The sequence below is a fragment of the Panicum virgatum genome, chromosome 9N (assembly GCF_016808335.1).
Source record: "Panicum virgatum strain AP13 chromosome 9N, P.virgatum_v5, whole genome shotgun sequence".
Taxonomy (NCBI): Eukaryota; Viridiplantae; Streptophyta; class Magnoliopsida; order Poales; family Poaceae; genus Panicum; species Panicum virgatum.
This window is the reverse complement of record NC_053153.1, coordinates 68,893,002-68,906,324: the sequence shown is the minus strand read 5'-3', so window position 1 is coordinate 68,906,324 and position 13,323 is coordinate 68,893,002. Positions and strand designations below refer to the sequence as shown.

The following is a 13,323-nucleotide window of genomic DNA, read 5'->3' as shown; positions in this document are numbered from 1 at the left end:
GCAGGGACCAGGGAGCAGGCACACCGCATGCAAGCCGCAGCATAGCAATTACCGGCCGCCGGCGTGGACGGTCGTGCATGCAGGTTCAATGGTCCAAGCGACCAGTGTTCGTGTGGCAGGCTACAAGCCTAGAGCCTAGAGGCACCAAGAGGTGATGAGGGGTGTGGCCGCCGATGAGACTTCTAGAAGGAAGAGTCTGATTAACAAATCTGACATGTGGGGTCCATATAATGTTAAATGCTAGAGTAAATGATATAGATAACCTATTATACTCTATAGCTGACATATACAACACTATAGAGAGTTGCTCTCTCTAACTGTTGTGGTTGCCTTATCGTTACTAATTGAAGGTTTCTTTTGAAATCTCACGTGAAGACACCTAAAATCGTAGGTGAACATTCTACAGATTAGGGCGGTGGCAACCCACGTCTCCTGTTAGAATCCATGTGGAGTTGGACGCGGTAGAATCGTAGATGAACATTCTAGAGGTTAGGGCGGCTGCAACCCACGTCTCCTGTTGGAATCCATGTGGAGTTGGACGCAGTACGTAGTACACTGGCAGGCATCGCTAAGGTTAGGCAAGGCTGCGTACATCATCACACAAATGAGAGGTATGGATTGTTTTTACTTTTACCATTCTAGCCATAACGAGATTGCTTTGATTTGCTTGCTTCCTGGACACGTGCGTGCCGCACATGCATCTGTGCTAGTTGAGGGAAACAATGCATCGGATTTATCTTTATAATTTACAAGAGTTTTATCTATACTATCACTAATGATATGTGAGTATCGCTAGCAGGAATTCGTGGAAACTTCTGTTTAGAGATTTGGTCTGAGTGTAACAAGCGGCAAGATCGCAAAACTAATTCGACCGCTCAGAATGTATCCTCCGGTCAACATACGTCCGCCTCCTTTACGTCTGCACCGTACTTACCTAATTTCCTTTTTCTTTCGTGTAGTCGTGTGGCGTGTGCCTCTCTCATCCAAGCCCATACGTGGCGGACATCGTGAGACCTGTAGCCCGACGAGCCAAGCAAGGCAGCAACGCAGCACGAGGGGAGCTCCGACGGGCCGCACAGTCACTGCTCCTCGTTGGAGGCCCATCGTGTATCTACTTCTTTCTGGATTCTAATTTCCTTTTTTATTGAATTTTCTCATTGAAATTTGTTTTCAAAATTTATGTTAACGATATTTTTTTCAAAAAATTTATTTGCCGGTTGCCACGAACTCAAGGCTCCTAAACCGGAGCACCGTGACTGGCGGGAGCAGGCTTGGCCCGTCTGCCATCTAGAGAGCAAGCGGGAACAAGAAGTGAATGTCACGCAGCTTCCGCTTACCTGGCGCGCCAACTGTCGGTGTCCAGACCTCGCGGTCTAGCACCAACTAGTGATGATGATGTGTGTCCCTGTCTCTAGATGGTTGATACAAGAATAAACACAATGACTCAAGATTTATCTTGGTTCCGGCCGATGGGACCGTACGTCCAGTAGGGTGTGTGAGCACTGTATTATCTTGCACCGGGATGCTTGTAGTGGGGGTACAAGCTTAGGCGAGAGAGGGAGAGAAGTTCCCAAGTCTCTATGTATGCTAGGGTTGATTGAGGCAAGCGCCAATATCGAGGAGAACTTGGTCTGCGCGTGTGTGTGTGGGAGTTCGCCGTGGAGTTCTCTCCCCCTGGGAAGAGGCCCGCCGCCTTCTTTTATAGGCTCAAGGAGGGGCGGGTTACATGCATGGAATGTCCTTGGTTTTGTCATCCTCTCCCCGAATCGTGGGGAGCAGTTGGCGATTGCTGTTGCCGAGTACTGTGAGGCATGGCTTTGGGCGTCGCCATCGTCCTGGGGAGCTGTTGACTATGCCTGGGATGTGTCCTTGCCCCGTGGCGCCAGTGGGCGGTGTGGCGATTGCTGTAGGGCGTACTTCCCTCTGCGTCTGACCGGGCGGAGCGCCGAGGGTGCTGCTGACGACGGTCTTGTTCTGGTCAATGGCCGTACCGTGTTCGAGGGTTGTTCTCATGCCCGTCGAGGGTCCTGTAGGGGAGGAAGTACGAGGATTTGATAGTACAGTGGCGGGTGCAGTGTCAGGCATGTCTGCACAGTGTGTTGCAGGTCGGCACAGCGCCAGGGATGGCGGCACAGTGACCGGAGTTGGCGGACGGGACTCCGGTCATGTCCGCTGTGCGACGCGGCTGCTGACGCCGTCTGACACCCACGCCATGTTGTGGAGTAGTTGGCAACAAATACGTATGTCCGTTGAGTGGGCGGGTTACCATCCCCGTCTGTCGAGGGGGTCTCGACCGAGGCAGAGTTTTCCCTCGAACCGAGGCCCCGCAGAGGGTTCGGCTGAGGGTGGAACCTGCTTGTTCTCCGAGGGTTGCCTCTTATCCTCGGGCGAGGCGGAGATGAGACGCGCTGCCGGGGGCCTCGGTGGGGAGGCCTCGGGCGAGGCGGAGATTGCTCCGCGGCCTGGGAGGCCTCGGACGAGCCGTACTTCGGTGTTGGGCCATGGGCCGAGTGCATATTGGGCCTTTTGGAACCTGGAGAGGATTTGGGCGTCCAAACATAGATGATGGCAAAGCTCCGAGGTGAGGTCTTTTGTCTGGTTGCTCAAATGTGTTTTGTGTTTTGAAGGCATTTTAGTCCCTTGGTCATGGTGCCCCATATTATGGTACCCGACACTATGTGTTTTGTGTTTTGAAGTCATGGACGGAGGGAGTTGATCCGACCCGCATACGAGATGAACTAAAGCTCACCTATCCATAATACGAGACGAACCAAACATAAAATTTAGATGGAAACTTTACTCATCTTAATAATACATACAGATATAGATTTGGATGGTGTTCGTCGGCAGGGACATGCCATCTTCCATACGCTCATCGTATGTACATGTAAGTCTTGGTATCTTCCAACTAAATTATGACATTATCTTTACCGCGTACTCTCTCTCTATTTTTTTTGCCCAAACACTCTCTACCTATTAATATAGACAAAAGGCGTATGTGGTTCGATTAAGACTTCATAAATATACTTTTGGCCTTCAGTTTCTCGAGTATAATCGCCAATTAGTATTACTAGCCTACCAATCCGTACTCCCGCACGGATTTGTTAAAATTACTATAAAATAAAACTAACAACTAATAACTATAATTATCTATCTCGTGACCTCTTTCATTATTAAATATTCTAATATATATACTCTAAAATATGTATTTATAATTATCTGGTTGTAATGGATTTCATTTTATATCCTCCATGTGTGTTTGTTTATCATCATTTAATTTTGTGAGAATCTCTAAAATTTCTCTATTTTTAAAATATCCTTCTAAGATTTTATGTGGCTTCATGTGGAGTATTAAAAGGAGACTCCAATTATTAATAGCTAAAAAATTTACATTAAAACCAGTTTAAATGATTATAAAAACTTGATATTGACATACAACTGATTTTTTTTCTACAAATCTTATTATTACTAATTTTAGCCTCCTTGTAAGTCTCTACGTGAAGCCACATTGATCCTAGGTGGACACTCTAAAAAATAGAGAAATCCTAAAAATTCTCATAAAAACCAAAAACATCCGGCTATCAATCCAACAACTCTAATTACAATACTCATTGAATTTGTTAACTTTCCTAATAAATTACCAACTCTATTATTATAGAAATAGACTAAGCTAACCCACACAATTTCATATAAATTATCCAATTATATCATTAATAAAATTTAAAGTGGACCCTAAATCTAAAATCTAAATTATATAAAATTCTAAACCACTATTTAAATCATTACTATATATTATTTATATAAAAATACCACACATGATATGCGTCACTATGTATTCATGTACGATGGGAGAGATAAGAATATCAATTCACAAACAAATAATTCAGTTAAATATATATATATCAAACACATATGGAGATGTGACAAAAAATGAAATATATTACAACAAGATAATGATAAGTATATATTTTAGAGTATGTGTTAGAATATTTGATAGATAAATATATAAATTTTATTTATATTAATTAAAATAAGTTCGTGTGGGAGCTCAGATAACAGATTGATAGGCTAGTATATATATATGTCCTAATTTTCAAAACAAAGATAAAGAGATGCCACAAACCCCCAATTATGTGTATATCCAGCCAAAATGCCATTTGTTCGTGAAAAAAAGCTGCCAAGGGGGTCGGGGCTATACCTGATCATGGGCTACTCGATTCGATAAATTCGATCCGACTCGCTCGAAAAAAATCTGACCCGATCAATACATGAGCTGGACTCGGGCCGAATTTTTTTGACTATAAAAAAAATGGATCGAGCTCGGGCCGAATTTTTTAAACTGAAACCTGATCCGACCAAAATTTATATAAAAAAATGGGGTCCAATCCAAACCCGATCCGACCTAACCATGTGATGGATCGGGCTTGTGCCAAAAACTTCAGCCCGATGGTCGGATCGGACCGGATATGGACCGAAGGAGAAAGGATCGGTTTTTTCTTTTGACTCGACCCGAACCCGGCCTGACCCATAAATAATCAGGTGTAGCCGGGCCAGAGAGATTGCCGAGGCGCCGACTGCGGACAAAGGAAAGGGAAAATAAAAGAGCAGGCGAGCAGCAGCGACGCGCAGAAAAGGGAAGTGAAATATCTCTCGCCACACGCCCACATCCAGCGTCTGCGACCTCCCCTCCGAGCTCTCCCCCTCTCCGTCGCCGATGGCATCTCAGAGCTCCACGCCCGCGGAGAGCGCCGCGCCTTCGCCGGCGGCCGCATCCACCGCAGAGGCGGCTCCGAGCCCCGCTTCCTCAACGCCGTCACAAAACCCTACCGCTGCCGCGACCGCGGCGGCCGGGGGCACGGATCTGGAGAAGAAGATGCGCCGCGCGGAGCGGTTCGGGACGCAGGTGGTGATGTCTGAGGAGGAGAAGCGCAGCAGCCGCGCCGAGAGGTAAGTGTTCCATGGATCCCCTTTCCTAGGGTTTAGAGGTTTTCTCCTAACAAATCCGCAAGTTTACGATTCAAGCACAATGTTTCGGTAATGTGGAGCAACTAGCCTATCTCTTTTAGATTTAAACAGAATACTCCCTCCGTCCCAAAAAAACAAGTCACTCTAGGATTCAAAATTTGTCCCAAAAAACAAGTCATCCTACCCTATTTGGAAAGTGCATGTGCATGCAAGAATCAATTAGTGCCAAATATGGATAATAAATAGGGGCAAACATAGTCATTTTACTTTTTTGTTAATTTGCCCTAGAATTCCTAGGATGACTTGTTTTTTGGGACGGAGGGAGTAGTCTGCATAGATAGAGATTGCAGGGAGTTGCATACAGCCCATGCCTCAGGAGGCTTATGTGGAAACTAGGCTTATGTGGAAACTATTCAATTTTGGAATATTAGAGATGATGTAGAATTGCAATATTCAAGTTTTTGTCATTTAGTATATATTTGAATTGCAAAATTGTAAGCTTTGGGGCTTTTAGGGTTTTAAATACAAGAGTATATGGTAAGGTCGAGCGTCATACCTTTCGATGCCCCCAACCAGTTTACTTAGAGGTTGCACTTCTCCATGGTGTTGCAAACCATGTCGATGATGTTGGAGTAATTCTCAGATTGTTGGACACCCATTTTTTACTGTGTATGATCCAGTGTGGTGTCCAAATTGTTACTGATCTGATTTATTGAGATCTCAGTGCTTTTCACGACCTAAGAAGCTAGGTCCTTGCATGAATTATAGTTCTTTTATGTTTGATTTCAAAATTTGAATCGTCATGTCTTCTTCTAGTTTGAAGAAGTTTAACCTCTTCCTCTGATGTTCTAACCTCAGTGAGTCAAATTTTAAACGTGTAGATTAGTTTTGTTGATGGTAAGGTCCTGGGTAATAAAATGGTGTTATTGTTGAACTCTTCTTAATCCTTTGTTTGTTCTGAAATCTGAAGTCAGGCACATCTGCTCATACTATGCATATGGCTTGTTTGTAACTTTATTGCAATATTTCTGGTATATGATGAAATCTCCGTACCCAGACCCCACCATGTGTGCGAGTCTTCAGCATTGGGTATGCCCTTTATGAAATTAGTATTGCTTTGTGAGCTGTATCAGATATCAGACGAGCTATTAACTTTTTGTTTCATTCTTTTTAAGGCAGTCAACTGATTTCTTTATCCATCAGATTATTGCTGTTATATATCTTTCAGGGGCCTACGCTGTAGTAATCAAATATATATATATATATATATATATATATATATATATATATATATATATATATATATATATATATAGTCTTAATTGTGTAGTGTTTCATGTAAATTTGACAAAATGAGGTTCAGTTGTTGCTTAAAAATTACTCTTTAATCCAGTTGAGGCCAAGCTTAGTAGATCCTCAGCATTTCGGTTTAATTTGAGCATACCTAAACTTTCTATCATTCCTATTTGGCTGATCAAATTTCCAAATGATCATCACGATTACTAAGTAAAGTGCATTTCACCTGTCCTAACTACAAGATTCGGGACTGGGTCTTCAAATGTAAAGGAGGAAGAAAAGAAGAAGTCCAGGGCTGAGAGGTGTGTTAATTACTCAGAAAATTCTCTAACCTTGTTCTAGTTTTTTTTTGCCCCAAGTGGTGAATTGATGCATAGTTAAATGAATGGGATTGCCAGATTTGGTCTTGCCTCGCCCTCATCTGATGAGGAGGCTAAGAAAAAAGCCCGTTTAGAACGATTTGGTCAGGGTACAAATGTTGACAAGGCAGAAGAAGGAAAAAGAAAGGCGCGAGCTGCCAGGTTAGTGAACATGGCAGTGGTGTGCCGTTCCTGATTAGTCTCTAGAACAACCAGCCTGGCTTATATCTGTTCGCAACTTTGCCAGGTTTGCAGAAACATCTAGTGGTTCAGCTCAGGAAAATGGCAAGGGCAACTCCAAGCCGGTATGTCTTACATGGTTTCATGAAGAAATTTTGCCTACATGATTTCTGTGCAGAGCTTTCACGTTTGGTTGGTTGGTTGTAACTTTCTGCGCTCTCTAACTGTTTGTATATGCTTAAAACAGGACGCAGCCACTGTGACAGGCACAGCGTGATTGAGGCACTCTGCCTTCGATGAGGTTAGAATTAGACGATGCTGTTATGCCCTGTAACAATTCTTCCTTGCAAGACTTGCTGTTGTAGTTTCCCTGACATGAAAAAGAATCGATTTCGCTTCTTTCAGGTCTCAGATATTATCCTTGGAGACTTTGGTGAAGCCGTAGTTTGTACACCACTAACTGCATGAACGGGGCGTCATGTGTTTCCCAGCCCCGGCCATCTTAGAGATGTTTGCTTTGTATGACTCTATACTTACGGTGCTTAGCTGGGCAGTGTAGCTAATTTGCTGCCTGGTTTATGGATGGTGATGATGTACCTTCTGTTTCCATCTAATTTGGCGACGATGGTTTCGTTTCCGTGTACTCCAGTTGGTGTCGTCAGCTAGTCAGCTGTCGGAAGACAAAAATCAGCACTCGTTTATCGTGTCCCTTCGTCCTGCCTGCTGCAAAATGGGATATGGAGGCCCGTGTCACGGAGCATGCTGGTGCGATGCCGGTGCAGTGGGCGAATGGTCCTTGACAAAAAGGTACAGGGACGGCGTGCATTCAGCACAATGCCATTGGCCTTTTCCTCTGACAAACGTATCACGTTGTATGCATAAACTGAAGAAACAGATAAGCTACCAAGAATTCCATCACCTGTAAATAGTGTGGCTCCACATGTGCCAATCTTATTCCGTTCTCTACAGACACCCCCCTAAACAGTGCTATGTATAAATCACTCACTGCAGGTGAAAAGGACCAGATGCACCCGTAACACAGCGTATGAATAGAATAAATCAGTGCAGGTCTGATGATGGTGAACGGACGAGCGCGCTCCCGGAGTCCTCAGTGGCCGTTAGGGATGGGAACGGTCGGGAAAACCCCTCAACCGTTCCCGCAACTGTATTTTTTGGTCGGGAACGGAAACGGGAATGGGAAAATCGGACGGGAAAACGAAATCGGTATTACGGGATATCGGGAACGGAATCAATCGGTCGGGAGCATGCCGATTACGATTGGGAAAATGAAATCGGTATTACGGAATATCGGGAACGGAATCAATCGGTCGGGAGCATGCCGATTACGATCGGGAATCGATAACTCAAAACGGGAAAATACATACAACCACTTCAAACATTTAACTCGATAAAATAATTACAACTATGCATAAATAATATGGAAACAAGACTCGTATAACTAAGAAACACAGGTAAAGTGAATCACGAATTCACAATTCACGTTGGAACACATGCAAACAACAATTCACATTTCCAACACAGGTAACACAGCCGACTACGACAAATACGGGAATTCCCGCGGGAATTTTCCCGGCTGAAAACGGGAACCGTGAAAACGGTCGGGAAAACACCCCAACTGTTCTCGTTCCCGTTCCCGCCCGTTTTCCCGTTTTGTTTTCCCATTTTCCCATTTTTTTCGCGGAAACGGTTTACGATCGGTTTAAACGGTAAACGGAGCCGGTCGGGACGGGATTTTCCCGTCCCATTTTCAACCCTAGTGGCCGTAGAGCTCGCGGTGCGCGACGAGCTCCGACCGCCGCTCAATCGTGTAGCGCAGCTGCTCCTTGACCCGCCGCAGCGCCAGGAGAACGGACTCCACGTCGGCGTGCGGCTTCGGCGCGCCGGCTCCCACGGCGGCGGCCGGCTGGGGCTGGGGGTCGGCCAGAACGATGGCGAGCTTGTTGTTCTCTTCTTCCTGCTGTGCTTCCTCGTCTTGAGTCGCGGCATGGAGCTCTGCCGTTTGCGCGTCGTTGTCCTCCGTTCTTGAGCCACCGTCCGCTTGTGCAACGAGCTGGGGGTCTAGCAGCACAAGCGCTAGCCTGTCGTCGCTGTCGTGGAATGATTCTGCTTCGGATTTCGCTAGGCCACAGCCACTGGATGCATCAAGGTGTTGCCTGCCACAAGAACACATTGCACGAAGTCAGATATCTCCCAGGCTCCCAACAATACGTGTGAGAGGAGTAAACCGCCAAGGTACCAGCATAAATGCAATTGCTTAACGAGATTTTTTCTCCAAATACGCCCATGACGTTTGTTGTTAGACTTGTGACAGTTGAGGTTCTCCTCCTTGCTCATTTCTGGTCATGTGGTTTGCAATTGCACGCGCACAATCATCGTGTTCAGCTACAATAACATCGACTGATGTGGTAACTGATAATGTGTAGTGCCAGACAATCCGTCCACCTCGTGTGTGCAATTGTAAAGGGCAATCATTCTGTCCTACGGCGAAGGGGAGCACTAATTGTTTCCTCTACAGCTAAACATGGTGAAAGATGCCTGCTGAAGCTAGCCTCCAGGAACTCCAAAGAGGTAAACATTTAAGAGGTGGAATGGTCTCATAATTCTGGCAGGAAGCCTGAAAGAAGTCAGGTCCTCTTGAAAAATATGAGAAACACTTAACTCCAACAATTACGTTTGAAAGAAGTCTGAAAGGAGTAACATGCAAGAAAAAAAACTGAAAAAGCAAATCCCTAAAGTAATTGAGCAAGTATTTTGTTATTTTATACACCAAACGGCAAATTAAGTACTTGTTGTCAATGAGTTACTCTGCATGCGTACCTCTCCGAATCATGATCGCCAGCCCTCTCCTCAGAGTTGTTGCTGTTGTTCGTGCCGGCAAGATCCATGCAAGCACCAGCCGGGGATTGCTCGGACACAACGGAGCACCAGCTCCCGTCCTGGGAGTTCCCTTGAGTGCAGGAATCGGCGGAGGAGTCCTTGGCGCTGTCGGCGTCGGCATCGCCACCTCCTTGAGAACCGGAAGGCACGGAATCATCAGTGGTCAACGAGCCAGGGCTGCTCCTCTCCACCTCTGGAGCCTGGTGACCGGAGCGGCCATTGGAGGATAGCGAGCTGATGGAGCCGTCCGAGAGCTCCACGTCCAGAATCTTGAGGGACTTGAGCTTCTTGATGGCCCTTCTGAGCCTCCTCTCAGCCTTGTTCCTCACCTTTACCTCGTCAGCGAGCTTCTTCTCCAGCTCGTCAAGCTGTGGTCAAACCAACCATCAGATTAAACATTCAGCAGACAGAGAGTTCAATCAGGACGTGAACCAATAGAAATTGAAGAGGATGAAACAGTACAGAATGTGCCACAGAAGGTGGGATAAGATTTTACCCTTTTGGCCAGTTGGTCGGCCTCCTCCTTGGCAGCCTTGGATGCCACCCTCTCCGCGAGCAGCCTGCCTCTCAGGCACTCCACCGTCCTCATACCACCACCGCCCTCCCCACCCCCACCATTCACCCTGCAATCAATGCAATGCAATGCAACGCAAGTGCAGAAGCTGGTCAGAAATTTTTTCCTAGGATTCCATTGGAACATCCAACAAGCAACTCAAGAACTAATACTCCTAGCAACAGTTCCTGAAACGATGATAAGAGCCAAGAAACAATCCAAGAATGCAAGAAAGAATCAAGCAACTCCGGCAAATTGTAGCAACCTGCATTCCATGGCCTGCGCAGCCATTCTCCGATCCTTCCCCTATCCGGGTGGATACGCGTGTGATGCCTGGCTTGGGGTTGGGCTCTTGCTAGCTTCTAGTAATCTGCAGCGTGTGGCGGCGGAGTCGGCCGCTTCCTGCGTGCGGCTCTGCTTTTGTGTTCGCGCGGCAGGGGAGGGCGCGGGCGACGGGCTGCTGAAGTGGAGGAGGCTTGAAGCGGAAGGTGCCGGGCGCCTCTGTCTGGGGGAGTGAAGGTGAGGCGAGGTTGGTGCTGAATTGGAGCACGCACGCTCTCTGTGGGAGTATGGGAGAGGAGTGCCGGCGCCTCGAAAAGAAGCATGGGTTGATGACCACAGGAGCCGGTTTTGTCCGTGAGACCGTGACGGCCACCCGTGAAGTGCATTACTGGCGTCACTCGAACCATCTCCTCTCTTTTCACTACTGCAGTACATACATTCTTCAGTTACCGCATCTACCTTTTTTACTTCACTAGAAATTTATAGAAATAAGAAGGGGTATTCGGTTTTTTTTTTGGACTGACATAGGAGATAAAATGTAACAGAAGTCTTGCGTGCAACGTCGCCGGCTTGCAGCAGTCACCTACTCACCTCACCTCACATGATAGTGTGTGTTGAGCTCAAAAATATACCTGGATGCTGCCAAGTGCCAAGCCACAAGCCCTAACCTACAAAAAAAAATGATCCTGCAGAGTAGATGGTACAGATAAGAATGCTAACGATACTAAAAGCAATGGTGTACTTACCGGTATACTTAACAAAGAGATGGTCGCAGGGGGGGACATGTGGGGCAGCCGCCTTGGGCCTTGCAACCTGCAATCCTGATTTCTGCCATGGTAAGCGAGGGAGGGAGGAGCCGAGGGCAGAAAGGGCGGCCACGTGAAAGCCAGATCCTGCTGCTTCAGTCCTCATTCAACCCGCTTGCTGCTGCTGCTCGTCGACCCCACCCGGCCAAGCCCTCCTGTCCTGTCCTCTTGCTGCATTTTCTTTTCCCCATGTTGTTAGCATACCAGCGCCTGAAAAGAATACCCAGCATCCACCGACTTCTCGTTTGTTTTCTTTTATAGAAAAATAATATCTGGACGAATGTAAGCAGCACGTACCATGATACCAGGACGAGATCGCGTCGAGCGTCCCAGTCCTTGTCGCTCTCTGCCTCAGCCCTCACGAGCTGCCTGTGCTGCTTCTGCAGTTTGATTTGAACTGGACTGAATTGGAGAGGTAAGTAACCGACAGATGGCACAGCGTTAACAATGACATTTGAGCTGTTCGTCCTCTCAAGTGGACTCTCAAATATATTAACAAAACAACCGCTAAAAACAATGCGCTGCCAAACAGTGTAAGCACGTAGAGCAAAGCATAGACTAATTGAAACCGACCTGCCATGTTAAATGCCGGGAGGAATTAGCTGGAGAAGCGCTGGAGGGATTGGCATCCGGCGCCGCCCCAGCTTTGCGAAGCCCGAGTGGTTTGTGCGAGTACTTGGGATTCTCCTCCTGCCGCAGGCTCTGCTGCTGATGTTCTTGTACCGTACGAAAATTCCTTCGCCCACGAGCTTAACAGCCAGGAATAATGCACGAATTATAGGCTATGAATCACCGATACTTCACTAACCCAGCCGTACCCGTATCCGATACTTGTGTATCCGATACTTCGATACTCTCTCTATACTACCACTATGTCGTTTTTTAAACTCATGTATCGCCGTACCCGTATCGCCGTACCCGTATCACGTATCGGTGATACATAGATTATAGGCATTGACGAAAACGGACAGAGACCCGCGACATTTTCCCTGGGATCATTGCCGGGATCCGTACGGTGCACTCCCTGGACGGCTGCTGCAGGATCTTTGGCACCATGGTTAGACTGGAGATTTAGGCAGTCAAAGACTAAGCTTTGTAAAGCAACAGGTAAAGAAAGTGTAAAGAGATCAAAGTAGAACGACAACTTCTAGGGATGGAGACTGTACCTGTCCCAATGGAAACGGTAACTTCTAGGTATCGCAGCGCAGTAGTGTTATCCTTCACCGGGTCCACGTCTTTTTTCCGGTATGATTACTACGTTACCGGCGACCATCACTCCCGATCTGGAGCAGAGCTTTTGCGCCGAGAGCGACGAACATGATGACGACGGCGCTTCTCCGGCAAGTGAATGCAGGCAGCCCGCAGCAAGACACACGCTGGGCCACCCATAGGCCACCGCTGGCTATTACCAGGGCCTGCTGGGAGGTGTATCACGTGCCACAAGATATCAGTATCAACAGGCATAATACCACCGAAACAATTCAAAACATTTTGAAACTCTTCACAGATCCAAACACAGGAACAGACAATTGGACGTAACTAGCTGGCAGGGTTTCGACGATCCCAACTATTTTCCTAGAAATATACAGACAAAAGAGGTCATACCGATGGGAAATGAAGTGACAAAAGTCCCCCTGGTTGTCTTCGTACGTGTTTTGTTTGTGGTAATCTGTGATGGCTCTATGCCTAGGTGCTCTGTGAATTTTAGGCGCTATGTGATGAATCGGTCGACCTCTGAAGCTATGTTTCTCCCTGTGACCCTGTATGTACTCAAATGGGAACGCAAAGCTGTAAGTGTAAGGTATGATTTATGCTTAAAGAGATGAAGTGATCAAACTTGTTAGACCTGTTGGATCGCCTAGGAGTAGATCGAGTGGATAAAACGTTAACTGTGGATAAATACCTTGTCACTGTTGTCGCCGTCGAGGGTTCCGGCACGATCTCGTTCGCCGATGGAGGCAGCGCACAGGCAGCGACGGGCGGT

The 13,323-nt window shown here is 46.8% G+C and overlaps 2 protein-coding genes across 3 annotated transcripts; one reads left to right on the top strand and one right to left on the bottom strand.

Annotated features, from left to right (window-relative positions):
- The first annotated feature begins 4,608 nt into the window (after positions 1–4,608).
- LOC120687528 (protein MODIFIER OF SNC1 11-like) lies at positions 4,609–7,508 on the top strand. Its single transcript, XM_039969545.1, has 6 exons — positions 4,609–4,947; positions 6,504–6,563; positions 6,660–6,782; positions 6,868–6,925; positions 7,048–7,101; positions 7,206–7,508. The coding sequence occupies exons 1-5, from the start codon at positions 4,715–4,717 to the stop codon at positions 7,075–7,077; spliced, it is 504 nt and encodes a 167-aa protein (XP_039825479.1). The 5' UTR covers positions 4,609–4,714; the 3' UTR covers positions 7,078–7,101; positions 7,206–7,508.
- A 188-nt stretch (positions 7,509–7,696) lies between these two features.
- On the bottom strand, positions 7,697–12,230 carry LOC120687527. Of its 2 annotated transcripts, XM_039969543.1 has the most exons (8): positions 11,913–12,228; positions 11,637–11,741; positions 11,280–11,549; positions 10,517–11,201; positions 10,195–10,321; positions 9,639–10,066; positions 8,586–8,974; positions 7,697–7,919 (listed from the first exon to the last, which is right to left on the bottom strand). In XM_039969543.1, the coding sequence occupies exons 4-8, from the start codon at positions 10,540–10,542 to the stop codon at positions 7,909–7,911; spliced, it is 981 nt and encodes a 326-aa protein (XP_039825477.1). In that variant the 5' UTR covers positions 10,543–11,201; positions 11,280–11,549; positions 11,637–11,741; positions 11,913–12,228; the 3' UTR covers positions 7,697–7,908. The 2 variants fall into 2 exon arrangements, with proteins under 2 accessions (XP_039825477.1, XP_039825478.1); XM_039969544.1 differs by lacking the exon at positions 7,697–7,919 and having other exon boundaries at positions 8,363–8,974; positions 11,913–12,230.
- Between the last annotated feature and the right edge of the window lie 1,093 nt (positions 12,231–13,323).

Bases quoted from the DNA above. Each gene is read 5' to 3' on its own strand.
- LOC120687528 (XM_039969545.1), top strand. From the start codon at position 4,715: ATGGCATCTCAGAGCTCCACGCCCGCGGAGAGCGCCGCGCCTTCGCCG. The intron at 4,948-6,503 runs GTAAGTGTTCCA...CCTAACTACAAG, and splicing joins CGCAGCAGCCGCGCCGAGAG to ATTCGGGACTGGGTCTTCAA. The intron at 6,564-6,659 runs GTGTGTTAATTA...TGGGATTGCCAG, and splicing joins AAGAAGTCCAGGGCTGAGAG to ATTTGGTCTTGCCTCGCCCT.
- LOC120687527 (XM_039969544.1), bottom strand. From the start codon at position 10,542: ATGGCTGCGCAGGCCATGGAATGCAG. The intron at 10,322-10,516 runs GTTGCTACAATT...CATTGATTGCAG, and splicing joins GCGCAGGCCATGGAATGCAG to GGTGAATGGTGGGGGTGGGG. The intron at 10,067-10,194 runs GTAAAATCTTAT...GTTTGACCACAG, and splicing joins CCGACCAACTGGCCAAAAGG to CTTGACGAGCTGGAGAAGAA.